The 26130-nt window shown below is 44.0% G+C and overlaps 1 protein-coding gene across 2 annotated transcripts in view; it reads left to right on the top strand.

The window, feature by feature from the left end:
* Nucleotides 1–1926: 1926 nt before the first annotated feature.
* KRI1 (KRI1 homolog) overlaps nt 1927–26130 on the top strand; it is a 51564-nt gene continuing 27360 nt past the window's right edge. For both annotated transcript variants that reach the window (XM_082255607.1, XM_082255606.1), the window contains exons 1-12: nt 1927–2043; nt 7358–7434; nt 8857–8962; nt 10079–10169; nt 10276–10330; nt 14317–14366; nt 14628–14721; nt 21327–21404; nt 21943–22058; nt 24389–24515; nt 25757–25852; nt 25948–26118. In XM_082255607.1, the coding sequence (XP_082111733.1) occupies nt 1968–2043; nt 7358–7434; nt 8857–8962; nt 10079–10169; nt 10276–10330; nt 14317–14366; nt 14628–14721; nt 21327–21404; nt 21943–22058; nt 24389–24515; nt 25757–25852; nt 25948–26118 (1137 nt within the window). In that variant the 5' untranslated portion in view covers nt 1927–1967. The remainder of the gene's footprint in view (nt 2044–7357; nt 7435–8856; nt 8963–10078; nt 10170–10275; nt 10331–14316; nt 14367–14627; nt 14722–21326; nt 21405–21942; nt 22059–24388; nt 24516–25756; nt 25853–25947; nt 26119–26130) is intronic.

Genomic DNA, 26130 nt, shown 5'->3' with positions numbered 1-26130 from the left:
ATCAGTGGAGCTGTGTTGACTTTCTGGAGAACTGTAGATCTATCTGCAACATACACTTAGGTACACCTGTTCAATTGCTTGGTAACACAAATTACTAATCAGCCAATCAAATGGCAGCAACTCAATGCATTTAGGCATCTAGACATGCTGAAGTTCCAACCGAGCATCAGAATGGGGAAGAAAGGGGGATTTAAGTGACTTTGAATGTGGCATGGTTGTTGGTGCCAGACGGGCTGGTCCGAGTGTGTTAAAAACTGCTGATCTACTGCGATTTCACACACAACCATCTCTCGGGTTTACAGAGAATGTTCCGAAAAAGAAAAAATGTCCAGTGAACAGCAGGGGTGTGGACGAAAATGCCTTGTTGATGTCAGAGGAGAATGGGCAGACTGGTTTGAGATGATAGAAAGGCGACAGTAACTCAAATAACCACTCATTACAACCAAGGTATGCAGAATACCATCTCTGGAAGCACAACATATCGAACCTTGAAGCACATGGGCTACAGCAGCAGAGGACCTGGTGCCACTCTGGTCAGCTAAGAACAGGAAATAGGCTACAATTTGCACAGGCTCACCAAAATTGGACAATAGAAGATTGAAAAAAAACCTTATAAGATGAAAAAGATGCGCTGGCCTATAATCAATCACAACTGCTGCACCTGAAGCTCCCTGAACACCAGGAGAAAATTGATTCAAATGTATAAACAAAGTGCGCTGTCATGAAATAAAGTTAAATAAAGTGAAATCACAAAGGAAAAATACATGTATGTATAAAGTGCACATACACTGCCTGGCCAAAAAAAAAAAAGTTGCCACCTGGAATTAACTAAGCAACTAACTAAACTAAGCATGCAGTAACTATTCTATTGGATATTTACTGCATGTGCCCAAAGAGTGAGGTCAGCTGACTACTTCGCCACATCACAACTTGTCCTGTCCTGTCATCTTCTTTTAATGCCACAAGGGGGTGCCAGCTGTCTCTTCTGGGTTGCGCAGTGGCTCCATAATGATGAGCACGTGCCCTTTTATTAGCTGCAAAAGCAGCCATGAATAGACAGCCGACACCACCTGATGTACATGCGCCATAGAGTACCCTACAGCCTCCTGGGACCCATTACATGGGTATCCCATATTCTTTTATTGCCACAAGGGGGTGCCGGCTGTCTTTTCTGGGTTGTGCAGCAGCTCTATGATGATGAACATGTGCTCTTTTATTAGCTGCAAAAGCCTTTAATAGAAAGTGGACACCACCTAATGCACATGCGCCATAGAGTACCCTACAGCCTCCTGGGACCCATTACATGGGCATCCCATCTTCTTTTAATGCCACAAGGGGGTGCCAGCTGTCTTTTCTGGGTTGCACAGCAGCTCCATAATGATGAGCATGTGCTCTTTTATCATTTGCGGTGGGAAAAAAATGATCATACAGGAATGATAAATGGTGGTTACCTGCGAATCAATAGAAAGCGATTCACATCGGTGTGCAATTGTCATCATGGATTGGCCGTTTGCGATCATTTTTTCCCCTGCCACAACCAATCAACTTGTGTTGAAATTGTCACTGTCATTTATTGCCATTTTTGTTTCACTCTGTGACCAATTCAATCATTTTGCTGAACTGTACATCGATCGACCAGTTTTATCACCACCATAAAAATCTCACATTTATGCAATTTTTAGTAACCAAAAAAAAAAAAACTGATACACTGTCCAGATTTGATCCAAAAGATGATAATAAATAAAGATATAAAAAAAAAACAAAAAAACGTGCACATGTTGCATTGCCACAATTAAAGAATTTAAAGGGATACAGGAAAACCACACCTACCTCAGCGATGATTGGTTTCAAACGGGCTGGAACGCATGATCATGACGCTGATTTGCTGAAGATGCTTTCCTGGAACGCATGACGAATGAGGGGGGCGTGTCTTGCAGTTTACCGAGCTTCCGGTGTCCCAGTGCAGCATGGCAGAGCTGAAGATTAATCGGCAGTTCGCTGAGCGCTATGAGCGGTACCGGGAGAAGGAGGAGCTTCAGCGGCGTGAGTGTTTCCGGTCTCCGGAGGGTTCCCCTTACCCCACAGGACATAGCCCACCTCTGTACACCTAGGCCGGGCTCAGGGCCTAGTGTGTTTAGCATGGGGTGCAGCCTGTGTGTCTGCAGCATGGCCTGTCACTGGTGTGCATGCTGGGACTTGTGGTTCCCCTTAGAGTCAGCTAAATGTACCCATTGGTCAGACAGTCTGCTTTTTGCAGGAGTCTTAAAGAGGAAGTAAACCCTCCTCTGACACTTTTTACCTATAGGTAAGCCTATGATAAGACTTACCTATAGGTACTGTAAATATCTCCTAAACATGTACCGTTTAGGAGATATTTACCTTACATGCCGCTGGTGCCGTTCCTTCAGAGCTCCGTGCCGTGACCGTCGGCTCCTGCGCGCGGGAGTGACGTCACCGTGGCTCCGGCCAATCAGATGGCCGGTTGCCGCGATCCCAGAAGACGGGCGACTGGACATGTCGCCCGTCATACAGGTAAGCGGGCGGCACGGCGGTGGCTCGTTCTAAGGTAAGTATTTCATAATGAGCTAGTATGAGATGCATACTAGCTCATTATGTGTTTGTCTTTCAGGTTGCAAAAAAAAAAGTTTTATGGGTTTACAACCTCTTTAAAGAGGAAGTAGAAGATATGCATAGGTGATACATGTTTGTGTGTGTGTGTGTGTAATATATATACAGGGCTTTTTTTCTCAGAGAATAGGTGCAGGTACTCCCCTCTTCTGAGTCACCCCTTGTCTCCACCCCCTACCCACCTCCGAGCGCTGTGCTTTGATTCCATCCTCTACCCACCTCCCAGTACCCCCTCTTTTAGAGAATACAGAATCAAGTATCATGTTGTAATTCTAGGTAATTTGCATGGAGTTTGTTAATGATAACTAGAAAAGCAGGAAAATAGATCCCATGAAATCAGCAACAATAGACCCTCCCCCAACAATAGATCCCCCCTGCAACAATAGAAAAAAACAGTAAAATAGATCCCCTGCAATCAGCAACAATAGTCCCCTAGCAACAACAAATTCTCCCCTGCAACAATCACCCCCCCCCCAATAAATCCTCCCCTGCAACAATCGCCCCCCCCATAAATCCTCCCCTGCAACAATAGACCCCCCAACAACAATAGTCCCCTAGCAACAACAAATCTTCCCCTGCAATAATCGCCCCCCCCCCATAAATCCTCCCCTGCAACAATAGACCCCCCAGCAACAATAAATCCTCCCCTGCAACAATCGCCCCCCCAATAAATCCTTTCCTGCAACAATCGCCCCCCCCCCCAAAAAAAAATCCTCCCCTGCAACAATAGCCCCACCCGCTACAGAATGCCCTCCAGCAACAATAGATTCACCCCAGCAACAATTGATTCACCCCAGCAGCCACCATCAATAGGCCCTTCAGCTCACCCCACTGACCCCAGCACCCCTTTGCCATTGCATTCATTCAGACTGGAGGTTCCGGAACTGTGTTCCCCCGCGTTCCTGCTGAAAAAAAGCCCTGTATATATATATATATTCCACGGGGATTGCTGCGAATAGGATTTATTGGAAAAATTCCATAAAGTACAATTCAGAAGTATTTCCCATGACTGTTTCCGGCTGTTATGACAGCGCCCTTCTTCAGATAGAAATACATCTATCTCTTATTAAATATACACACTTATATATGTGGACTTTTTCCATATACAGTAAACCCCCCTCCATTGCGGGGGTTACGTTCCGGACCCAGCCGCGAAAAGTGAAATTCCGCGAAATAGAAAGACCCTATTAAAATGCATTGTAGGCATGATTTTTTTACTGTCCCTGTACGTGTAAAAGCATTTTAAGGTCTTTAAACACACTTTTAAAACAATAGAAACTTATTTAAACACATAAAAGATACTTAGAGACAGAGCAAGAGCTATGGAAAACACAAAAATCTTTCATTTTTAATGATTTATATAGTAAAATAACATTACAAAAAAAACTGCGAATTACCGGGACCGCAAAAACTGAACCGTGATGTAGCGGGGGATTACTGTACGGCCGGTGGGACAGCCTGATTGCTTTTGCACTGAAGCAAGTACTGCTGTACTGTTCGCCACACCTGAGACTGAATATATATATATATATATATACACATATACATAAGCCTTGCCAAGAATAAACAGCATACAATATATGTCCACTCACCGTCCACTTTATTAGGTACACCTGTTCAATTACTTGGTAACACAAATTGCTAATCAGCCAATCACATGGCAGCAACTAAATGGATTTAGGCATCTAGACGTGGTGAAGACAACTTGCTTAATTTCAAACTGAGCATCAGAATCAGAAAGAGAGGGTATTTAAGTGACTTTGATTGTGTCATGGTTGTTGGTGCCAAACGGGCTGGTCTGAGTATTTCAAAAACTGCTGATTCACTGAGATTTTCACACACGACCATCTTTCGGGTTTACAGAAAATGGTCAGAAAAAGAGAAAATATCCCGTTGTGTGGAGGGAAATGCTTGTTGAGGTCAGAGGAGAATGGGCAGACTGGTCCAAGACAATTGGAAGGCAACAGTTAGTTAAGTAATCACTCATTACAACCAAGGTATGCAGAATACCATCTCTGAACGCACAACACCTCAAAGCTTTAAGCAAATGGACTACAGCAAAAGATGACCATGCCGGGTGCCGTTCCTGTCCGCTAAGAACAGGAAAACGAGGCCACAATTAACACAGACTCGCCAAAATTGTACTGGATAAACTTTGCCTGGTCTGAGTCTTGATTTCAGCTGCGACATTCAGATGGTAGGGTCATAAACATGAAAGCATGGATCCAAGGGTTAAGACTGGTGGTGTAATGGTGTGGGGGATATTTTCTTGGCACACTGTGGGCCCCTAGTACCAATTGAGCATTGTTTAAATGGCACGGCCTACCTGAACCTTTGAGAAAACCCATTGGGCGCTACGCGTGAGGTGGGCGGTGATGTAATCACGCTGGGAGGAGGTGGAGCTGTGTATTCAGGGGATTGTATTGTGAAATGCCCGTCTTTTTTACTTCTGAAATGAAAGCATATTTTTATATAGAAATAACGATATCACGAATGGAGCTAGGGAGGAGGTAGAATCCCTATGGGTAGAGCTTCAAGGGGAAGTTATTATTGGGCGTATGCTATAGGCCCCCCCAACCAGAGGGAGGAGGGGGAGTCGGACCTCCTATCACAGCTTGGAATGGCAGCAAGGATGGGAAAACTCATTATAATGGGGGATTTAATTATACGGATATAGACTGGGCAGAAGGAACCGCGCATTCATCCAAAGCTCGCTATTTCCTAAATGTTTTGCAGGACAATTTAATGGGTCGGATGGTGAACACACTGACAAACAATGCGTTACTAGACCTACTGATTACCAAACATACAGACCTGATCACGAATGTAGAATTACGGGGCAACTAAAGAAACTAAAGAAAACAGTGATCACAGTTAACCACTTTACCACCGGAGGATTTTGCTGTCTTACGTCCAGGCCACTTTTGTGATTCAGCACTGTGCGACTTTTAACTGACAATTGCGTGGTCGTGCGACGCTGTACCCAAACAAAATTTACGTCCCTTTTTTTCCCACAAACAGAGCTTTCTTTTGCTGGTATTTGATCACCTGTGCGATTTTTACTTTTTGCGCTATAAACAAAAAAAAAAGAGCGTAAATTTTGAAAAAATAATATTTTCATTTTTTTTATATGAAATTCCCCCCAAAAAAATGTAAAAATCAAAATTTTTGTTAAATTTTTGGCCAATTTGTTTTCTGCTACCTATGTTTGGTAAAAAAAATCACAATAAGCGTATTTTGATTGGTTTGTGCAAAAGTTATTGCGTTTACTAACTAAGGGAAAGATTTCTGTCATTTTTGGTGTTTTTTTTTTTTTTTTTAACTAGTAATGGCGGCGATCTGCGATTTCTTTTTTGCGGGACTGCGACATTGCGGCGGACAGATCAGACCCTTGACTGACATTTTTGACACTTTTGGGGGTACCAGTGACATTACTACAGTAATCAGTGCTATACATATGCACTGTTACTGTAAAAATTACACTGGCAGGGAAGGGGTTAATTTTATTGGAGAGGGAGGGGTTAATGTATGCCTGGTGCTTACTGACATGTGTGGGGGAGGTGACTGAGTGACACAGGGACAGATCGCATGTTCAGCTATGCTGAATCCTGCAATCTGTCACTGTTTGTCACTTAGGAGATCCAGCCCGCTTTGTTTACACAAGCGGGCAGATCTCCAGACTCGATTCCCCGACGATCGGGGAAGAGCGGCGGTGATCACCGCCGCTCCTCCCCTGGCCCAACTCCCGCTGTGACTAAAAACAGCGGGAGCGAGCCTCCGGCGGCGCGCGAGCGCCGCCCACAAGGGGAGGAGTCCAGCAACGTAGGTCTACGTCACTGGACGGGAACGAGCCACTTTGCCGCAGTACAGTCAACGTGACTGGTCGGCAAGTGGTTACACACTTTTTTTTAATACAGTTGTGGTACTGTCATCCAGGCAGATCTTCTTCTATTTTCATGAAAGTTTCTTTTTAGGGCCCAGCTCCAGTGGAAAGGTTTTTCGCTTTTGATCCTAGAGTGGAAGGATTTAATCCTTTGTCAAGTTTTTAGTGCTGTGTAAAAAAAAAAAAAAATTTCTGGTACTCCAGGTGACAATACATGGATTTAACTGAAGTCCCATAAAAATCACAAACCTACATAAATGTTTTGAAGACAAGGAACAAATGAGCTTTCCCTTATGAAAACCTGCATTTACTGTTAATTTTTTGGTTTCAAGGAGAAAATTTGCATCCTGTCGATTTGACCCGACTGTCAGGAAATCATACTAACATTTTTTAAATGAAATTTTTAAAATTAAATTCTACTAGTGTATGGCCATCAGGAATGAGCTCAGACGTGTTTGGATCACAGTCCGAACCCCCTGAGCTATCCAGCCAGAAGTCTGTCATTGCACACCACCAGTTATAGGCAGCTGAGGCATTCCCAACCCCACAGCCACACTTCTACATGACCCTGGTATACATGTGGCTACAGGGTGGGGAGTGCCTCAGCTGCTTATGGTTGGCAGTACGCAGTGAAAGCTTTGTGGCTTGATGGGTCAGATGGCCTGGGAAACGTCTGAGCTCACCTCTAATGGTCAGCTTTAGACTGAAGTCTAGCTTTTAAGAGGAATATCCCGATTGAAGAGATGAAAAGTATAGAGTTCTATCTCTCTGTAAAGGAGAGCATCCCCAATAATCCTTTGGATGTGTTTTGCTTCTAGATTTTAAATATTTTTCTTCTTTTTGTAGTAAAGGATCGATATGGGGACAAAGGTGAGGACGACAGTGGGTCTTCCAGCTCGGAGTCTGAGAGTGAGGATGAGCTGGTGAGTATTTAACTAAAACGAAACTTTTTCTTTTCGTTTTGGATAGAGTGGAGAGGGATTGGAACAGTGGCGGCCGTTGCGTTGGGGGCACAGGGGTGCCGCCCCCCCATCCATGCGTCCGGCCCCCTAATCTACATGCGGGGCGCCGGACGCATGGAGTTCAATGTGTTTTTTTTTTTTTTTTTTTCTGAAGCACGTGATTAGAGCCAGAGGCTCTAATAGGCTTCAGAAAAGGGTGGACCCGGGGCACAGAGTAGTGCGACCCGAGCCCACCCATTGTGTGACAATAGCAAATTAATTTTCGCTATTGTCACACGGATCCTGCTCCTGACCAATCAGAAAGCGGGTCCGAGACCTGTTTCCTGATTGGCCGAAAGGCGAACCTTTGCCATTGGAAGAGGAGGAGGACTCGGGAGACGCAGAGGACTGAGGAGAAGCTGCCGCTGCATCAGGTAAGTGCATTGGTCTCTCTGCACGCTGTGGTCACTCTGCATTGAAAGGGGGCACGCTGTGGTCACTCTGCATTGAAAGGGGGCACGCTGTGGTCACTCTGCATTGAAATGGGGAACACTGTGGTCACTCTACATTGAAAGGGGGCACGCTGTGGTCACCCTACATTGAAAGGGGGCACGCTGTGGTCACTCTGCATTGAAAGGGGGCACGCTGTGGTCACTCTGCATTGATTGGGGCATGCTGTGAGCACTCTGCATTGAAGGGGGCACGCTGTGGGCACTCTGCATTGAAGGGGGCACGCTGTGGGCACTCTGCATTGAAGGGGGCACGCTGTGGGCACTCTGCATTGAAGGGGGCACGCTGTGGGCACTTTACATTGAAGGCCCCTTTCACACTTTTGTGACCTCAAAGTCATGCAATTTTTTTGCTGCGTTTTTTGCCGCAAAGCAATGCCTATTACATTTTTCTGTTTGCCCCCCCCCCCCCCCCAAAAAAAAAAATTTTGAGCACCAGCCGCCACTGGATTAGAACATCTGTCAGGTTTTTATCGCTATCTGTATCACCTTTAGGGAGATTCACCCTCTCCATGGTGAACATCATCAGAAAATCCTAAATTTTGGGTTGTAGCCAGATCAAGTATAAAGATAAATCTTCCTATGAGGGCACAAGTTCTGATGACAACCAGGAATTTCCAGCAGTTTAGAGGGATTTCCCCCTCTTTCCCTGTTGTGGCCATGGGACAGAAAGTGAAAAAAAATCTCCCCAATGGGACACAGATGGCAAAAACCCAACAGGGGTTGTACATCTCTCACTTACGTTATCCAAAATGGGAAAACAAAAAAGTTTTTGTCTCCTTTTTCATGTGGAACTGTAAATTTTTGGGGTCATTTTGGAAAAATAATGTGTTGTTTGTGTGACATGTTCCCCCCCCCCCTTTCTAAAAGATGATCTTCTTTCCCGTCTCTCTAGGCCATTGATCCAGAACTGGACAGGGACTTTTATCGTACCCTATCCCTGCTCAAAAAGAAAGATCCAAAGATATACCAAGAGGATGTTACTTTTTACAAAGAAACAGGTATCTCCAAATACACTGTACAGTCATTCCATTGTGTTCTGTACTTGCTTTTCCATTGTGTTATAGTCATTGTTATGTAAAACTGAAAAGTTTCCCACATATAGAAGCTGAATTGTGTTGCACTGTACCTGCCACACAGATTTATTCAGAGATTTCTTTTGTTTTTTATTTTTTTACACTGAACTCTGCAAAGTATTGCATCCATGATCAGGGGTGCATTGTCAGGCTTCTGCACACTCCTTCTCCAGCTTTCTGCCTGTACTTCCGCATGTACAGTTAGAAACCTGGAGGAAGATTCAATGGGCTTCGAGTGTGCTGATCAGTGCGCTTGTAGTTCAATGGGAACTACAAGGCATCTGCCACGGTGGCATATGTCATGAATGACTGACTGATTTTAAATGTGACAGCAGCTGCTGGGAGGAGGAACATCTGTCTGCTGTTATGTGTGTGGGGGGGCTCAGGGTCAGGGTGTATGGTCCTTAGCAGCATGTTAAACCTTAAATACGGGTGTAGCATGTTGCTAATGTTGATCCCATTCTTTAGGGAAGTTTCACATTGATCCACTGTGGTCATAGCAAAGTGTATTACATCCATGATCAGCAGATTATGGGTGCAATGCCAGGCTCTTGCAGGCTGTCTGCCCATACCTTCAATACGGGCAGGCAGTTACCGTATTTAATGACAAGAAGCTCCATGCGCTACCTAGATCGCTCATCAGTTTCCTGGTAGTTCATTAAAACCTACAAGCCGTCAGCTGCAAAAGCTATTGGTAGTTGTAGTTCATTGATTCACAGGGACCTGTGAATCAATGACACTGCTGTGTGGGCGTAACCCCTCATGGTCGCTCTCTTTTTGAATAGTGACTGCGGGTGCAAGGAGAAGTTTCCCAGCCTTCTGTAAGGGGCTGGCGGGAATCAGGGGGAGAGGGGGCAGATACTGAATATGTTACATCCCATATAGGGGTGTAACATGTTCAAAAAGGTGGAGTTATTCTTTAAACTGTCTTTAAGAGGCACTGAGAAAAATTTATTTATGTGGACATCTATAGAAGTAGCTATACTTCTTCCTATTATTTTTTATTTTTTCTGCTTACAAAAGCACTTCTTTGCCTTTCAGATCAGCCAACTACCAGTCAGAGCAAATCTACCAAGGAAAAGCCCATGTACCTTAAAGACTACGAGCGAAAAGTGATTCTGGAGAAGGAAGGGTGAGGTGGCCGTAAGCCATGACCGCCGTGACTGCTATGACAAAGCATTGATCTTAACTCTGAAAGCTTTGATGCTAAGACTCATAATACTTTTCTGTGCTTGTAGGAAATATGAGGATGAAGAAAGCTCGGATGGAGAAGAAGGCCTTTTACAAGATCAGGTAGGAAGTTGTGTGTTGGCATTTTGAGGCATTGTGAATGAGCTTCCTAAGTTGTTGGTCTGCTGCCCCTTGTGTATAGTGGTGGGGCCTGTTCTTGTGAGGTCCTGTTCACATCTGCTTGTTGTGGGTTCAGAGTAATGGAAAAAGTCCTTTTCTCTTTCGTTCATAGATGGACACAGCTCCTGATTCTTCTTAACCATTGGGTTACACTGCCCCCTACAGGAGTAGGACATTAGGCAGGAAAAAGCTTGACTATGCCTATGGGAAGTCCCAGGGGGTATACAGCCACTCAGCTATAGGCACTAATTTTTTTTCTGCCTAGTCAGGAGTAAGGACCTAGTTACTTGCTGGGATCTCTGGTCCTGGCAATTTTTTTCCTTTAACTGTATTTTTTCCTTTAACTGTATTTTTTCCTATCTTGGTTATTTTGTTCTTGTGAGAATCTATTAAACTGTTGGACTGGATAATCTAGATCCAGAGGGTCCTCCCAGTCTGGCCAGCAAGCACGCAAAGGCCTCAGCTCCATGCTGGGTCGGCCGTGACCTAGCCCCACTGGGCGGGGGCTGGCCTGCAGGTTAAATGTCTCTCAAGGGCGCATACGATCTGGCCTCAGCCTGAGTCGCAGTGTTGCTCCTGTCCGTCAGTCACCCACATGGAGCAGTGGTCTGTCAGGAGCAGTGCCCGTCCTGTTCCTGGACGGTCCCACCTGTAGTGGACTCGCCGGTTTCCAGGTTAAATAAAGTTACCTTAATTCCGGTTGAGGAGTCCTTGGCCTTTAAAGATCTGGTTGATAGGAGAGCCGAGGCTCTGGCCCTCCATATGTTTCACTATGGCTGGTTCAGCTTAGGCTGTTATTTACTATTGCCCTGGTGTTGCAAACTCTGAGTGGGCTTACCTTTTCAAAAGGACCTGGAGGGGAAATGACTCCCCCCCCCCCCCCCCCCCCCCCCCCCCCCTGCCTTTGCGGAGCTGGCAGATCAGTTGATCCAGGGGCTACAGTTTTTGCCTCTTTGGATGCAGCTTCTTTGATTTTAGGCTGTCTATATCAGCAGTGTGGTTCTTCGTCGTGATATTTGGCTGACAATGCTGGTCTGCTGACCAGATTTCTACAAAGGCCTTATCTCCTCTCCCCTTTTGTGGGGCATCACGTGTTTGGAGCTTCCTTGGATGACATTAGTAGACGTGGGCCATTCTTGGCTCATAAGAGGCCTTTTTCGTCCCTCAAGTGATTCAATTCCCTCAGGGCCTCCCCCGGAGGTTCCAAGAGGACCTGGTCCGGCAAGCCACGAGGGGCTCTTCCAGACCTGCAGACAAGGCTTCCTCTGCATGAAGGGGCGCCCTGACCTGTATCTGGGGTGCGGGATGTCTTTGCTGATTTCCAGATCCGTGGACCTCTCTGGTACAGGTCAAGTGGGTCCACAAAGTCATTCGGTGCAGCTACAAAATTGTTTTGGTCTTTTCCTCCGGAAAGGTTCTTCCCTTTTTAACCTGCACTTGTCCCCAGATCGCTTGCAGGTTCACTTTGGGGCAGTGCAAGACTTGTTACTTCATGGGTTGATTGCCCCGTTTCCAGCTTTGGAATGTTTTCAGTGGTTTTACTCAAACCTGTTTACAGTTCCCTGGAAGGAAAGCAAGGTACGTCCAATTCTGAGGAAACAGAAATAGTGCGCTACTGAAATGAGAAGGTGAGCCAAAATAGATCAATAAATTGAGTGCAAATAATGAACAACACAATAAATGAAAAGCTGTGTGAATAGTGACTGTCTGCTTAAACCAATAAAAACAATAAAGTGAAAAAAGTCCGTGCCAAAGTGACGTGACGCTGGCAGACAACAGTGCTTGAAGAAATAAATATTCTTGGTGGTTGGGTGGCCTCTTACTGCAACAACACTCCAATAATGACAATCAAAGTGACAATTGGTGAGATGGTGACACCCGGTGGTAGAATTTAATTCTTACCAGACATAGGGAGATACAAGCTTAGGACTGATGTAATAAAAAAAGGTACATTTACAAAGCTTTTTCAAATGGATGGTTTGGCATCTGCGGATGCTTCTTTTGGCCTCAAGGTTTTGCAGGCTGTTGTTTTAGAGGACCTGGTCCTCTTTGAGGGTGTATTTTTTTTTTTTTTTTTTTATAGGTGAGCTCCAGTTATGGTTGAGCTCCATGTTACCTGGTTGGCTATGGTTCGCCTTGGGAAGTTTTTTATGCTGTTTTCCCACCCTTCATGTTTGACACTGCTATGGGACGTCCAATGATTAAGAATCAGGAGCTGTGCCCGTCAATGAACGAAAGAGAAAATGTGATTTTGGACTTACCGTAAAATCAATTTCCCTGATATTATTTGATTGACACAGCACCCACCCCTCTGTGGAGTTGGCTTTCTTCTGACACTGTTTGTAACAAAACTGAGTGCCTATAACTGAGTGTGCATGTATACTCCCCTGGGACTGCCCATAGGCATAGTCAAGCTTTTTCCTGCCTAGTGTCCTACTCCTGTAGGGGGCATTATAACCCAGTGCTTAAGAATCAGGAGCTGTGTCCGTCAATGAACATCAGAGAAATTGATTTTACGGTAAGTCAAAAATCCAATTTTTGCTGCATCTTTGATATGGTTTCCAGCAATGTGGTAATGTATGTAGAACACACAATGCACGTACATGGTGCCTATACATACAGATGTGAACAGGACCTAAGCTCTCAGATCTTTGGAGAAAAAGAGTGAGATTGGGAGGTTGAGATTTATGAACTATCTGCAGGTGACAATTCAAATCTTCAAGAGGCATGTTCTCTAGTAGAACACCTCATTGAGTGACGTGTTCTGGTACTTCATACTTAAAGAAAAATGTAACCCATTGATTAAGTTTTTAACCACTTAAGTCCCGGAAGATTTTACCCCCTTCCTGACCAGGGCCTATTTTGCGATTCGACGCTGTGTGACTTTAACGGACAATTGCGCGGTCGTGCGACGCTGTACCTAAACAAATTTGACGTCCTTTTTTTCCCACAAACAGAGCTTTCTTTTGGTGGTCTTTGATCACCTGTGCGATTTTTTTTTTTTTTTTTTTTTTTTTTTTTTTTTTTTTTTTTTTTTTTTTTTTAAATCATGCGCTATAAATAAAAAAAAAAGAGCGTCAATTTTGCAAAAATAACTATTTTTCTATTTTTTTTTTTATATGAAATTCCCCCCAAAAAAATGTAAAATCAAAATGTTTTTAACATTTTAGGCCAATTTGTTTTCTGCTACATATGTTTGGTAAAAACGCAAAAAGCGTATTTTGATTGGTTTGCGCAAAAGTTACTAACTAAGAGAAAGATTTTTGTCATTTTTGTTGTTTTTTTTTTTTAACGCGTAATGGCGGCTATCTGCGATTTTTTTTTTTTTTTTGCTCGCTCCCTAGAGCCTCACAGGCTAGTGACGTACCGATACGTCACTTTGCCTGTGAGGGGCTGACCGCCGCAGTATATGTACTTGCGGCGGTCGGCAAGTGGTTAAAAAGTTACATTCTTGACACGTGCCTGGAATGTAACTGTCACATTGGATGTGCTCTCCACCAAACTGTCAAACTATCAAATAACTGATGTCCTAACTGATCACATGTGCAGCACCATGGCAGTTGAATATCAGAGGCCAAGATGGCAGCTTTCGCTGCTGAAAACGATTGAAAGGTTTAGTTTTTATTTAATTGACATGATAATGCTTAATGTATATAATTTATGAGGCATAAAACTTCCTTTGAGCTGCTTCCTGTCAAGACAGCCATTTATTGGGTTGGATCTTTAGGATCCAAGCATTTACATGTGCTGTTCACATCCAGATGTTCTTTCAGTAACTGTTTTGCAGTAGGACAGATGAAATCCAATTGGTTATTTTGTTAGTTCAAGGCCCATTCTGATCAGTGGTGATGTAGAATTTAGGCAGGGTGACTTGACACATGAATATTTGTAACTTTTGTCTGTGAGCAGTATAATTTTTCTTTTTGCAGAGGTCTCGATCACCAACGTACCTAGAGGAGCAGAGGCAGATCAAAGAAAGGTGGGTGACTGCTGAGGATATTTCCGTATTTATCATCTGACCTATTAATGGATTTACTTACAGTCTTCTGTACTGTTGTGACTAGCAGAAAGGGAGTAAGGTCTAGAAATGGGTTTGTGATGCTAGAAAATCTCGCCGCAGCTTTTTCTAAGTAGGATTATCTAAGCAACATGGAGTCTGTCTCTCCCACCAAAGGATCAAACATGGCTCCTAGTCTTTTAATAATTGATGACATTCATAAAATGCTTAAACTTTTTCCAGTTTTCGAACATTTGTTGAGGACAGCGACAATGAAGAGGGTGATGGCACCACAGCTAATCTCTTAACCAGACGAGTGAAAACCAAAAAAGAACAGGTGAGCCCTAACTTCAGCCTTACATGTTTTTGCTAGATTAGGAGAGTTAAAGTTCTGTGCTTAGCACGTGCTAGAAATCTGTATTTCTGTTTGTCCTCATCTTAGGCTGGCCATACACAGTGCAAATTTCTTTCCTGCAACCATGGTCCCTTAAACACAGACCGTGCTGATGGGGGAGTTGGCCTTAGTCTTCTTGTGGGGGGGGGGGGCTGGGGAAACCATCTCCACCGGGAGAAGACCGTGATTACCACTAGCTGCTATAGCAGCTACTTGCGATAATCCGAAGCGAATCCGGCAGGCTGGTTGTACCCAAGTTGAACGATCAACTCAACCTGCCCATTAACAGTTCAAATCTCAGTCGGTTCCTGCTGAACCAGCGGAGATTCAAACCGTGTATTGGTGGCCTTGGTAGAATTTTTTTGAAATTGTCTAAGATCCACTCTTAAGTGCCTATTTTTTTTTTTACTTGTACTGTTTCTTTAGGCAGGCAAATGGAAATGATGGGGAGTCAAGGCCATCCTCAAATTCTGTGAGATTGATTTACTAAAGCCTCGTACACACGCAACGATTGTCGGCCGACCGATCGGCCGTCTTTTGTCCAGTGTTGTTGTGTTGGTTAAAATGTGCTCTAGACTGCACACAAATTTTGTCGGCCAACAACAACCAACTTCAGAAGTGATGTCATGTGCTGGTTTACTTTCCGTGTGTTTTTTCTTCTCTGAGCATGCCCAGTCTTGCTCATCACATTTTTGTCTGCCGAAATCTGTACTGACTGACGAACAATCGGCCGTTCTGTTGACGGCCAAAAAATTTTTTATAGCATGCACACCAGATTTTGTTCGGCCGAAAAGTCGCAGTCGGTTGTCGGAAGCATCATACTAACAAACCGACAATCGGCCGATCGGACGTTGGCCGAAAATTTACGGCCAACAATCGGTGCGTGTGTACGGGGCTTAAGACTGGAACAGCTGTGCATGGCAACCAATCGGCTTATAGCGTTCATTTTCAAAGCTTAAGGCTCCTTTCTCACACATCTATTTATTTCATCAGTTCAGTCATGTTTTTTTGTCATCAGTTTTTTTCAGTCAACATCAGTTTTTATCCTTTGTCATCAGTTTTTTTTTATCCATTTTTCATCCGTTTGTCATCCGATCAGTTTTTTTTAACGGATGAAAAATAGGGCTTTCATCTGTTCAAAAAAACGGATGTTGACGTAAGCTGATGAAAATGGATGTAAATGAATGATCATCCATTTAAATCTGTTTTTCCATAGGAATGCATAGATGTCTGTTTTTCATCTGTCAACAGATGGATGAAAAATGGACAAATGGACAGCATGTGTGAAAGGGGCCTTACTAAACAGACTGAAACTAGAAGCTGATTGGTTACTATGCACAGCTGCTCCAGATTCTGTCAACTCCTGTCTTAGTAAATTCCCCAAAGTTCTGTGATATTAACGATTGGAATCTTCAAAGTTCAGTCCTGGTGGCTGTTGGGAAGTAACAATGGTCCTTGATACTTATGTATTAGAAGTTATGTGTGATACATATGCAAATAAGAGCACCACAGCAACAAATCAAAATCCTTGTTTCATATTCAGCTCCTTACTATAGAAATGACCCTTGGAAGCGGACAACAAGACTTGTTTGTGTTTTTTTTTTTTTTTTTTACCATGTTTTTCACACACAAGAAACTTTACCACTTGCCTGCTGGGCACTTTTACCCCCTTCTGCCCAGGCCAATTTACAGCTTTTAGCGCTGTCACACTTTGAATGACAATTGCGCGGTCATGTAACACTGTACATTTTTTCACACAAATAGAGCCTTCTTTTGGTGTCATTTATTCACCACTTGGTTCTTTTTTTTGATAGACAAAAAAAAAAAAGACAAACATTTTTTTATAGCTTGTTATAAAATTTAGCAAACAGGTAATTTTTCTCCTTAACTGATGTGTACTGATAAGGCTGAACTGATTGGCTGCATTGGTGGGCACTGTTGGGACCGATGTCCCTGTAACAGAAGCGGGTTATCGGCTTTTTCCTCTCCTCGTGCTGTCAGCGTGAGGAGAGAAAAGTCGATAACTGGCTTGTGTTTACATCCTGTGATCAGCTTTCTTTGGCGGACAGCTGATCACGTGGTAAAGGGCCACTGTGATTGGCTCTTTTATTCTGATTCGTAATCAGCCGAAAAAAAAAGGATTTGGCAATCACAGAGCACGCCATAATGGGAGGACGTTCAAGTACGACATCGTAGCATTGTAAGCCCGCGCTCTAGTAGTTTTTCGGTTTTAGTGCAGGCGGGAAGCATTTAATTATTATTATTATTATACAGGATTTATATAGCGCCAACAGTTTGCGCAGCGCTTTACAATGTGAAGGAAGACAATACAGTTACAATACAGTTCAAAACAGGAGGAACTAGAGGGCCCTGCTCGTTAAAGCTTACAATCTAGAAGGGAGGGTCAAGTGAAACAAAAGGCAATAACCGTGGGGGGTGGGTTGATGGAGAAAAAGGAGGTACATTTGTTAGGGGTTGGTAGGATAGGCTTCTCTGAAAAGGAGGGTTTACAGAGATCGCCTAAAAGCTAATAGAGTGGGGGATAATCGGACAGATAAGGGTAAGGAGTTCCATAGGATTGGAGAGGCTCTGGAAAAGTCCTGGAGGCGAGCATGGGAGGAGGTGATGAGTGAGCTAGAGAGCAGGAGGTTTTGAGAGGAACGAAGAGAGCGATTAGGTTGGTATTTTGAGATGAGGCTGGTGATGTAGCTGGGGGCTAGGCTGTGGATTGCTTTGTAAGATGTTGTAAGTATTTTGAATTTAATTCGTTGGGTGAGCGGAAGCCAGTGGAGGGCTTGGCAGAGAGGAGCAGCGGACACTGAGCGATTGGTGAGGTGGATGAGTCTGGCGGCAGCATTCATGATGGATTGAAGGGGGGATAGCCTGTGTAAAGGTAAGCCAATGAGAAGGGAATTGCAGTAGTCGAGGCGCGAGATGACCAAGGAGTGAACTAGGAGTTTTGTTGTGTCTTTGGTTAGAAAGGGGCGTATTTTGGAGATGTTGCGGAGGCTGAGGCGGCAAGATTTGGACAGCGATTGGATGTGGGGTTTGAAGGAGAGTTCAGAGTCCAGGACAACAGCTAAGACCTTGGCATGTGGGGATGGGCTGATGGTAATGCCATTGATATTGACGGAGAAATCAGGGGAAGGGGCACGAGGTGGAGGAAAAATTATAAGCTCGGTTTTGGATGGATTGAGTTTGAGGAAGTGGTGAGACATCCAGACCGATATATCTGATAGTAAATTAGTGATACGTGAGGAGACTGAGGGAGAGAGCTGAGGAGTGGATAGGTAGATTTGGGTATCGTCAGCGTAGAGGTGGTATTGGAAGCCGTGGGAGGCTATCAACTGACCTAGAGAGGAGGTGTAGATTGAAAATAGGAGGGGTCCAAGAACAGAGCCTTGGGGAACTCCAACAGAGAAGGGAAGAGGAGAGGAGGAAATAGAATTGTAGGTAACGCTAAAGGTGCGGTTAGATAAGTAGGAAGATAACCAGTTAAGAGTACAGTCACGGAGACCAAAGGCATGGAGTTTTTTGAGGAGGGGATGGTCAACCGTATCAAAGGCAGCAGAAAGGTCCAGAAGTAGGAGTACAGAATACTGTCCATTGGTTTTGGCCGTTAGCAGATCGTTTGTCAGCTTTAGGAGTGCAGTTTCAGTGGAGTGTTGAGGCCGAAATCCAGACTGAAGGGGATCAAGGAAGCTATTCTCGGCAAGGTGGTCGCACAGTCGGTTGTAGACTAGACGTTCGAGGAGTTTGGATGAAAAGGGGAGCAAGGAAATAGGGCGTAGGTTGTTCAGATCGGTTGGGTCCAGTGAGGGCTTTTTAAGTATGGGGCTGACTAGTGCATGTTTTAGAGAGTTGGGGAAGATGCCAGAAGAGAGAGAGAGATTGAAGATGTGGGTTAGAGAGTGTAGAATAGGGCCAGAAGGTGAACGTAGCATTTGCGAGGGAACAGGATCCAGAGGGCAGGTTGTTAAGTGGACGTTAGCAAGTAGTTTAGCAACCTCGTCTGTAGTGGCGGGGTTGAATGAGGGAAGTAATGATCGCACTTGTGGGCGTGAAGCATAAGGCATGGAGGAAGGTATCTGAACAGCAACGATCTCCTTACGAATTGTGTCAATCTTCTGTTTGAAGTGGTTGGCAATCTCCTGGGCAGTGAGTGAGTCGGTGGGAGGGGGTAGTGGAGGACGGAGTAGAGAGTTAAAGGTAGCGAAGAGTTGCCGGGGGCGTGATGACAGGCTGTTAATGAGAGTGATAAAATAGGTCTGTTTGGCAGTGTGGAGACTGGAATTGTATTTTTGGAGGGCGGATTTATATTGGTTAAAATCCTTCTGAGACCGAGTCTAAGGCTGGCCATACACTATACAATTTTCTTATTCAATTTCCTTTAGATTTACCTTAAACTATGTAGTGCAAGGGCCTGCCTGACTGCATACAAATTGAAAGTGTTTAGGTTTGACCCTATATTACATGGTTTTGGTAAATCTACAGGAAAGTTGAACAAGAAAATTGTATAGTGTATGGCCAGCCTTACGCCATAGGCGCTCAAGAGCACGGCTATGCTTTTTCAGACTTCTAGTGTTATCGGTTTGCCAAGGTTGAAGGGGTCTGGGCCTGATTCGGTGTGTGGTGAGGGGGGCCAATGTGTCCAGGGAGGCTAAGAGTGAAGTGTTGTAGACAGAAGTGGCTAGGTTGTCGCAGGACAGGGGTGCGATTTTGTCATAGAGGTGGTCGGTAGCAGAGTAGAGAAGAGAAGGGTTGAGATGGCGTAGGTTTCTGTGGGTAACTGTACGGTAGCTGGAGGGAGAGGAGGTGGAGTAGAGGGAAAGAGTGAAACTAATAAGGTAGTGATCAGAGAGAGGGAAAGGATTGTTGGAAAAGTTGTGCGGGGTGCATAGGTGGGAGAAAACCAGGTCAAGGATATTGCCTTCAGAGTGAGTAGAAGCATGTATCCATTGCTTAAGGTCAAAGGAGGAGGTTAGATTGAGAAGTTTGGAAGTGGTAGGAGTGTTAGTATTAATAGGGATGTTGAAGTCGCCAAGAATGATTGTGGGGATTTCAGAAGAGAGAAAGTAGGGTAGCCAGGCGGAGAAGTCATCAAGAAAGGTTGATACTGGTCCAGGGGGGCAGTAGATCACAGCTATCCTTGGAGAGACAGGGGAGAAAAGACGAATGCAGTGTACCTCAAATGAGGAGAGTGACAGAGAGGGAGGCGGCTGAAGTACCTGAAAGGAGCTATGTGGGGCTAGAAGGATCCCGACACCCCCTCCCTTGCGTCCATTGGGTCTAGGGGAGTGAGTCCATAGAAGACCACCTTGGGATAGGGCAGCAGAAGACGCAGTGTCGGATTCGTGAAGCCAGGTTTCGGTGATGGCGAGTAGATTAAATGAATTAGCGATGAAAAGGTCATGGAGAGAGGTGAGTTTGTTACAGACAGAGCGGGCGTTCCAAAGGACGCAAGAGAAAGGGAGTCCACTCTTGGGAAGAAGAGAGATAGGAACTAGATTGTGCTGACTGCGACTGCAGCCAGAGGGTGTAGGGTAGGTGGTGTATTGAGCATGGGTAGATGGAGGCCCAGGGTTTGGAGATATGTCTCCAGAGGCCAGGAGAAGCAGAAAGGTGAGAGTGGTAATATGAGAGTGTGATTTATATGAAGGGACATGCCTCAGTGTCCTTGAAGATTTGTGTGCATGTGGATTTAGAAATAGCAGGAGATGGTGAGTGCAGTAATAAGGTGAGGACAGAAGTGAGGATGATATATATAAGCTGTGGGGTGGAGAAGAGGGGTGAAGTAGAGAGAATTTAAGTATGGAGGATAGGGCAGTCAGAAGAAGTGGCAGAGAGTGCATTTTACCAGGATAGAGCTGAAGAGGTGAGACAAAAAAAAAAAAAAAAATGATGATCACCTGCAGTATATGTGGTATATATCTCAGCCTTTCCTGTGTTCATTCACTTTGTGCATTCTCTGAAGTGCAGAATCAGAAGTGCATGCCACTTGTAGAAATCGTCCCCCCCACTTAGAGAAGAGAGCCCCCCAAAAGCAAATGTGCCCCCCTGCAAATGTGCTGTCCCCAAGTGATGCTGCACTTATATACTTTTAGACCTGGGGTGGGGGCTTATCCAATTAAGCAATCAGGAATTGATAAATTAGGGCTGGTTAGCTGGCACTGGGTTTCACTTCAGAAAGATCTACAGATAACCAGGGGATACCTCTAAAGGTTAAAGGCTGTAATGGTTATAAATTTAAGGTAAGAAAGCATATAGCAGCACCAGTTTACAGCTGGATAAACAAATAAACATACCACATTAAAACAAAGCCTAGAAAACGCAGGTACACGCTTTCAATGTTGGATGGTTGCAAGCAAAGTTTAATAAATGTTTGATGCAAAAAGAAAAGAGGAACAATATTTCTTTAAACTTTTAACTTGCTATACTGGAACTACCACAATGTGATGGGTGACTGTGGTGTAACCCTGCAATACAGCACTATTTAAAAGTCAAGGTTTCTTTCTGTCTTTCTAACTTGTCCCATTACTTTCCTGCAGGAGGAGGAGGAAGTGGAATACATTGCATGGCTGAAAGGGCAGAAAGACATAGAAGGGAAAGAAGATCTGAAGGAAATGGTAGGTACAATGGCACACAAATAAAGCAGCTGTATGTTCTTATGGTTGCCATGCCACTGCTATTAAAACAAAAAAGATACCAACATGTTACAAAGCACAGTGAAGTATTTTACAAATCTGCCCCCTGCTTCTTTTAGTTTAGTACGCCTAAGCAAGTGAAGTGTTATTCATTTTAATTAAGGAGAGAAAATAAGTGCCTGGAGGAGTTGTCAGTCACATGACCTCTCAAAATCATGCGACTAAGCAATTCCCGTATCACAGAGTGCTCTCTGCAGCGTTATTGACCCTTTGCAAACGTTTCCATCAGGCAGTTGAGAAAACATTTTTAATCTTTACCACTTTGTGATTGACTGCAGAAAGCTGAAACCACAAAGTAAATAGGAATTGTGTCTGATGTACCATGGAAACTCTTGCCAAGGGGTGACCCTATGCCTGTTTCCTGAGGAAAATAGCAAGCTGTCTTTAAAAGGTAGTCGGTTCGTCAGAGAATAATTTGCACTGGCTGCAGAAGTGACCACGTTGTGCTTTGTCCATACAGAGTTATCTGAAGGAATACTGGACTGACCCTTCCCTGGATGAAGGAGAGAAATTCCTGAGAGATTATATTCTAAACAAAGAGTATGTGGAGTCTGAATCTGATGACGATGAGGAATGGTGAGATATACAATTTTGTACTGAGATCAGGCTGCTGAATTATCTCTCTAAAGCAGAAAACCTTTTATTTTAGTTGGGGGTACTTGTTCTAGTCGTAACTAAGAAGGGATCTCTTGAATCTACAGAACAGGGAGTTAAATCTCTTGAATATTCAACACAAATGGCTATTAACCATCCCCTACTACACTATATTACCAAAAGTATTGGGACACCTGCCTTTACACGCACATGAACTTTAACGGCATCCCAGTCTTAGCCCATAGGGTCCAATATTGAGTTAGCCAACCCTTTGCAGCTATAATGGCTAAATTCTTCTGGGAAGACTGTCCACAAGGTTTAGGAGTGTGTCTATGGAAATGTTCGACCATTCTTCCAGAAGTGCATTTGTGAGGTCAGGCACTGATGATGGACCAGAAGGCCTGCACTCTAATTCATCCCAAAGGTTTTCTGTCGGTTTAGGGTCAGGACTGTGCAGGCCAGTCAAGTTCCTCTGACCCAAATTCCCTCATCCATGTCTTTATGGACCTTTCTTCATGTAGTGGTGCACAGTAATGATGGAACTGGAAGGGCCAACCCCAAACTGTTCCCACAAAGTTGGGAGCATGAAATTTGTCCATAATGTCTAGGTATGCTTGCATCTTAAGAGTTCCCTTCACTGGAACTAAGGGGCCAAGCCCAACCCTTAAAAAAAAAAAAAAAAAAAAAAAACAAAAAAACAATCCTGCATCCTAAACCCTCCACCAAATGATTTGGACCAGGGCACAAAGCAAGGTCAATAAAGACCTGGATGAGCGAGTTTGGGGTGGAGGAACTTGACTGGCCTGCTCAGAGCCCTGACCTCAACCTGATACAACAACATTGGGATAAATTACAGTGGGGACTGCAGGCCAGGCCTTCTCTTCAACATCCGTGCCTGACCTCAGAAATGTGCTTCTAGAAGAATGGTCAAACATTCCCATAGACACACTCCTAAATCTTGTGTAGAGCCTTCCCAGAAGAGTTGAAAAGCTGCAAAGGATGGGCCAACTCAATATTAAAACCTTCGGATTAAGACTTGGATGCCTGTAAATTTATGTTCGTGTAAAGGCAGGCATCCCAATACTTTTGGTAATATAGTGTTTATTTAAATTGGATGAAAAAAACTTTAGATGTACTTTAAAGTAGTTCTAAACCCTTAAGGTCGTTTACTATAATGCATTCTTTGCCATTAAGATAAAACAAAAAAAACACCTGTGCTGCAGAATCCCCCCAAGCCCCCTTTATACTTGCCTAAGCCCAATGCATGAGAGCAGAAGCTCTTTTTCGGCTCTCTCCCTCCTCACAGGGCAGATTGATAGCAGCAGGGGCCTTTGGCTCCCATTGCTGTCAATCAAATCCTGTGGCGGGGACGGGCTCAAGGCAGCTTGAGAGCGAGCCTGCACGTGTGCCCACCTATAAAGCGGCTCTCTATGGAGGCACTCTATGAAGAGAAGCCAGAAGCTTTGGCGGGGGGAGCCCAGAAGAGGAGGATAGGAGCTGCTCTGTGCAAAACTGTTGCACGGGGCAGGTAAGTATAACATGTTTTATTATTAAAAAAAACAAAAAATGAAGCTTTAAAGTCCCTTTTGGCCCTTTAAGCTGACCTAACCCCTCCACAGATGCATTCTTACAGAGATCTAACGGCCATGGTCTCCTTTGATTTACATTTTCCTGGCCGCATCTGCACAGTATGACCCCATAGACTATTATGGGGTCTTCTTGTGGCCAAAAGGTAGACAGTGTATGGGGGAATGTACTGCGCTGAAAAGGCCAGGAGAGGGAGACTTTCACTGCAGAATGGAAATGAACAATGGAGGAAATGGTCATCGGATCTTGTTAAGTATGCATCTGTGGGTGTCTCACTGTTACTGTGCATCCTGTAATTTGGAAAGATCGTATAATGTCCACTCTTGCATAATGAGCTGTTGAGTTTTTTAGAAGCACTCTAATCTAAAATATGGGCCGAAGAGCCCCTTCAGCACCATGGAGCTTTAGTTCAAAGCACGGTGGAACCGTTCAATAAGGAGTTGTATATATTTTTGAACTCTTCTGTTCCCGGAATGAGCCAGAGACAGGCAGGCAATTGGCATTTTCAAGTAAATCAAACAATTGCAGTACCCTAAAGCTTCACTGTAAAGTGCCAAATATAGAGTTGCCAATACCTGTAGTCACTACATTTGCATAATGATGATTTGACTGATTACATTTGCAGACTGCACAAGCTACGATTTACATATTTCTGAAACGTCCTAAAATCTACTGCGCAGTGTTGGGTTCACCTGAAACGCTTTTGTAATAAAATTGTCCTTCAGCCCCCCAGCATTGGAAGAAGCACCACACGTCTCTGATTCTGAAGACGAAGGGGAACTTTTCTTGAAAAAACAAGAAGATTTTGAAAGAAAATATAATTTCCGATTTGAAGAGCCAGATTCTGATTTGGTATGTATAGCGCTGGTTGTATGAACTTGGGTTGGGTCTGTGCAATGTGCTGCTTGTGGTCAGTACAATGTTTCTAAACGTTTCTAGATCGGATGAGTGAGTGTAGGAGCTTGTCCTTGGTTGTTTATTGTATCTGACTCCGATGAGCCTAAAGTTGGCCTTGCACCTGTAATATGTCATTCAAACATTAGGGTGAGAAAGTATAAAATGTGCTCATGCAACCATTCAATGGTACCTTCATGGACTCTATTCATTTTGAACGACTTTTAGTTTGAGCTCCAGGTCAGTGTCTTCATTTTCTTAAAATCATATGTTCTTCTGGATTAATAAGTGGATACTGGTAAGACTAGTTAAAATTTTTCTCATCCGGGAGCAAATTCAACTATTAGAAACGTGTTTGTTCTTATTGGATTCAACTGATTTTCCATCCTTGTCTTTAGATTTTTTTTTTTTTTGCTCACTTTGGTCAAACCTGATTTTCAATTCATCCCCTTTAACTCTTAGATAATCAAATTTTCTGTAAACGACAAATTTTTAATGAAATTTTACAGGTGTAAGGCCAGTTTAAAGCCCTGTAAACACAGGCCAATTGTCGGAAGACATCAGCTGGTTAAAAAAACAATCGACTTTCGGACCGTGTGTATGCCACCCTGTCCAAAATGGTCAGCTTCTGTTGGATAGGCATGCTGGAAAACCAGCAGCTGACCAACTCCCGATCAGTGCTGTCAGCCAATGGCGGAGTGTTCTGGAGATGTACAGAAGCTCCGACCGGGGTTGAACGAAAAAGTCTCTGGGCGTACCAGGCTTTAGGGTCATGTCAAGCCAGTGACCAGTTTCTGGCAATGACTCGCCAGCAACAGGATTGCTAAGAGACCACCTACCTTTTGATGTTTCTACATCATTGGCCGAACTAGCGAGGAGTACTTCTTTTTACTGCTTCTCTGGTTGCGATCAATATTCTGCAGAATTTCAGCTAGTGAAGGAGCAACGCCCACTCAGGAAGGATTTCGGTTACACCATGGTGATTTTATCACTGAGGAGGTTTCTCTGGTGGTGGAATCATCAGTGTGACATGGCGCCCAAGTTTTATCAGTTATAGTGTTAGTGTTTTTTTTTTTTTTTTTTTTTTTTCTTGTCCTTGTTCAGTACTGAAATGTGAGTATTGTGCGGACTTATAATTTTGTCTGATTATTCTAGTTTATGCAGACTATAATATAATCTTGCATTTTATGTTTTTTTAGATTAAGACTTTTCCCAGAACCATTGCTCAGTCAGTGAGAATGAAAGATGATCGGAGGAAGAGGAAACGAGATGAGATAAAGGAGAGAAAAAAGAAGGTGAGACCAATAATTTATTTCTTCAGGAAGAGAACCTGAGTGGGGGGAGCAGCTGTAAGCATTTTAGCTGCCATTTTGTTCTGTCCTGTCTACAGGAGAAAGAAAAGAAGGAAGAGGAGCTAAAGCAGCTGAAGAACCTGAAGAGGAAGGAGCTGCAGGATAAGTTGCAGAAGCTGCGGGAGCTGACGGGAGATCAGAATCTCGGAGTCACTGAGGAAGACCTGCTGGAAGATTTTGACCCAGAAAAACATGACCAAGTTATGCAGGTAAATTAGTTT

The sequence above is a fragment of the Pelophylax lessonae genome, assembly GCF_965119305.1.
Source record: "Pelophylax lessonae genome assembly, chromosome: 4".
Lineage (NCBI taxonomy): Eukaryota > Metazoa > Chordata > Amphibia > Anura > Ranidae > Pelophylax > Pelophylax lessonae.
This window is presented reverse-complemented; position numbering and strand designations above follow the sequence as displayed.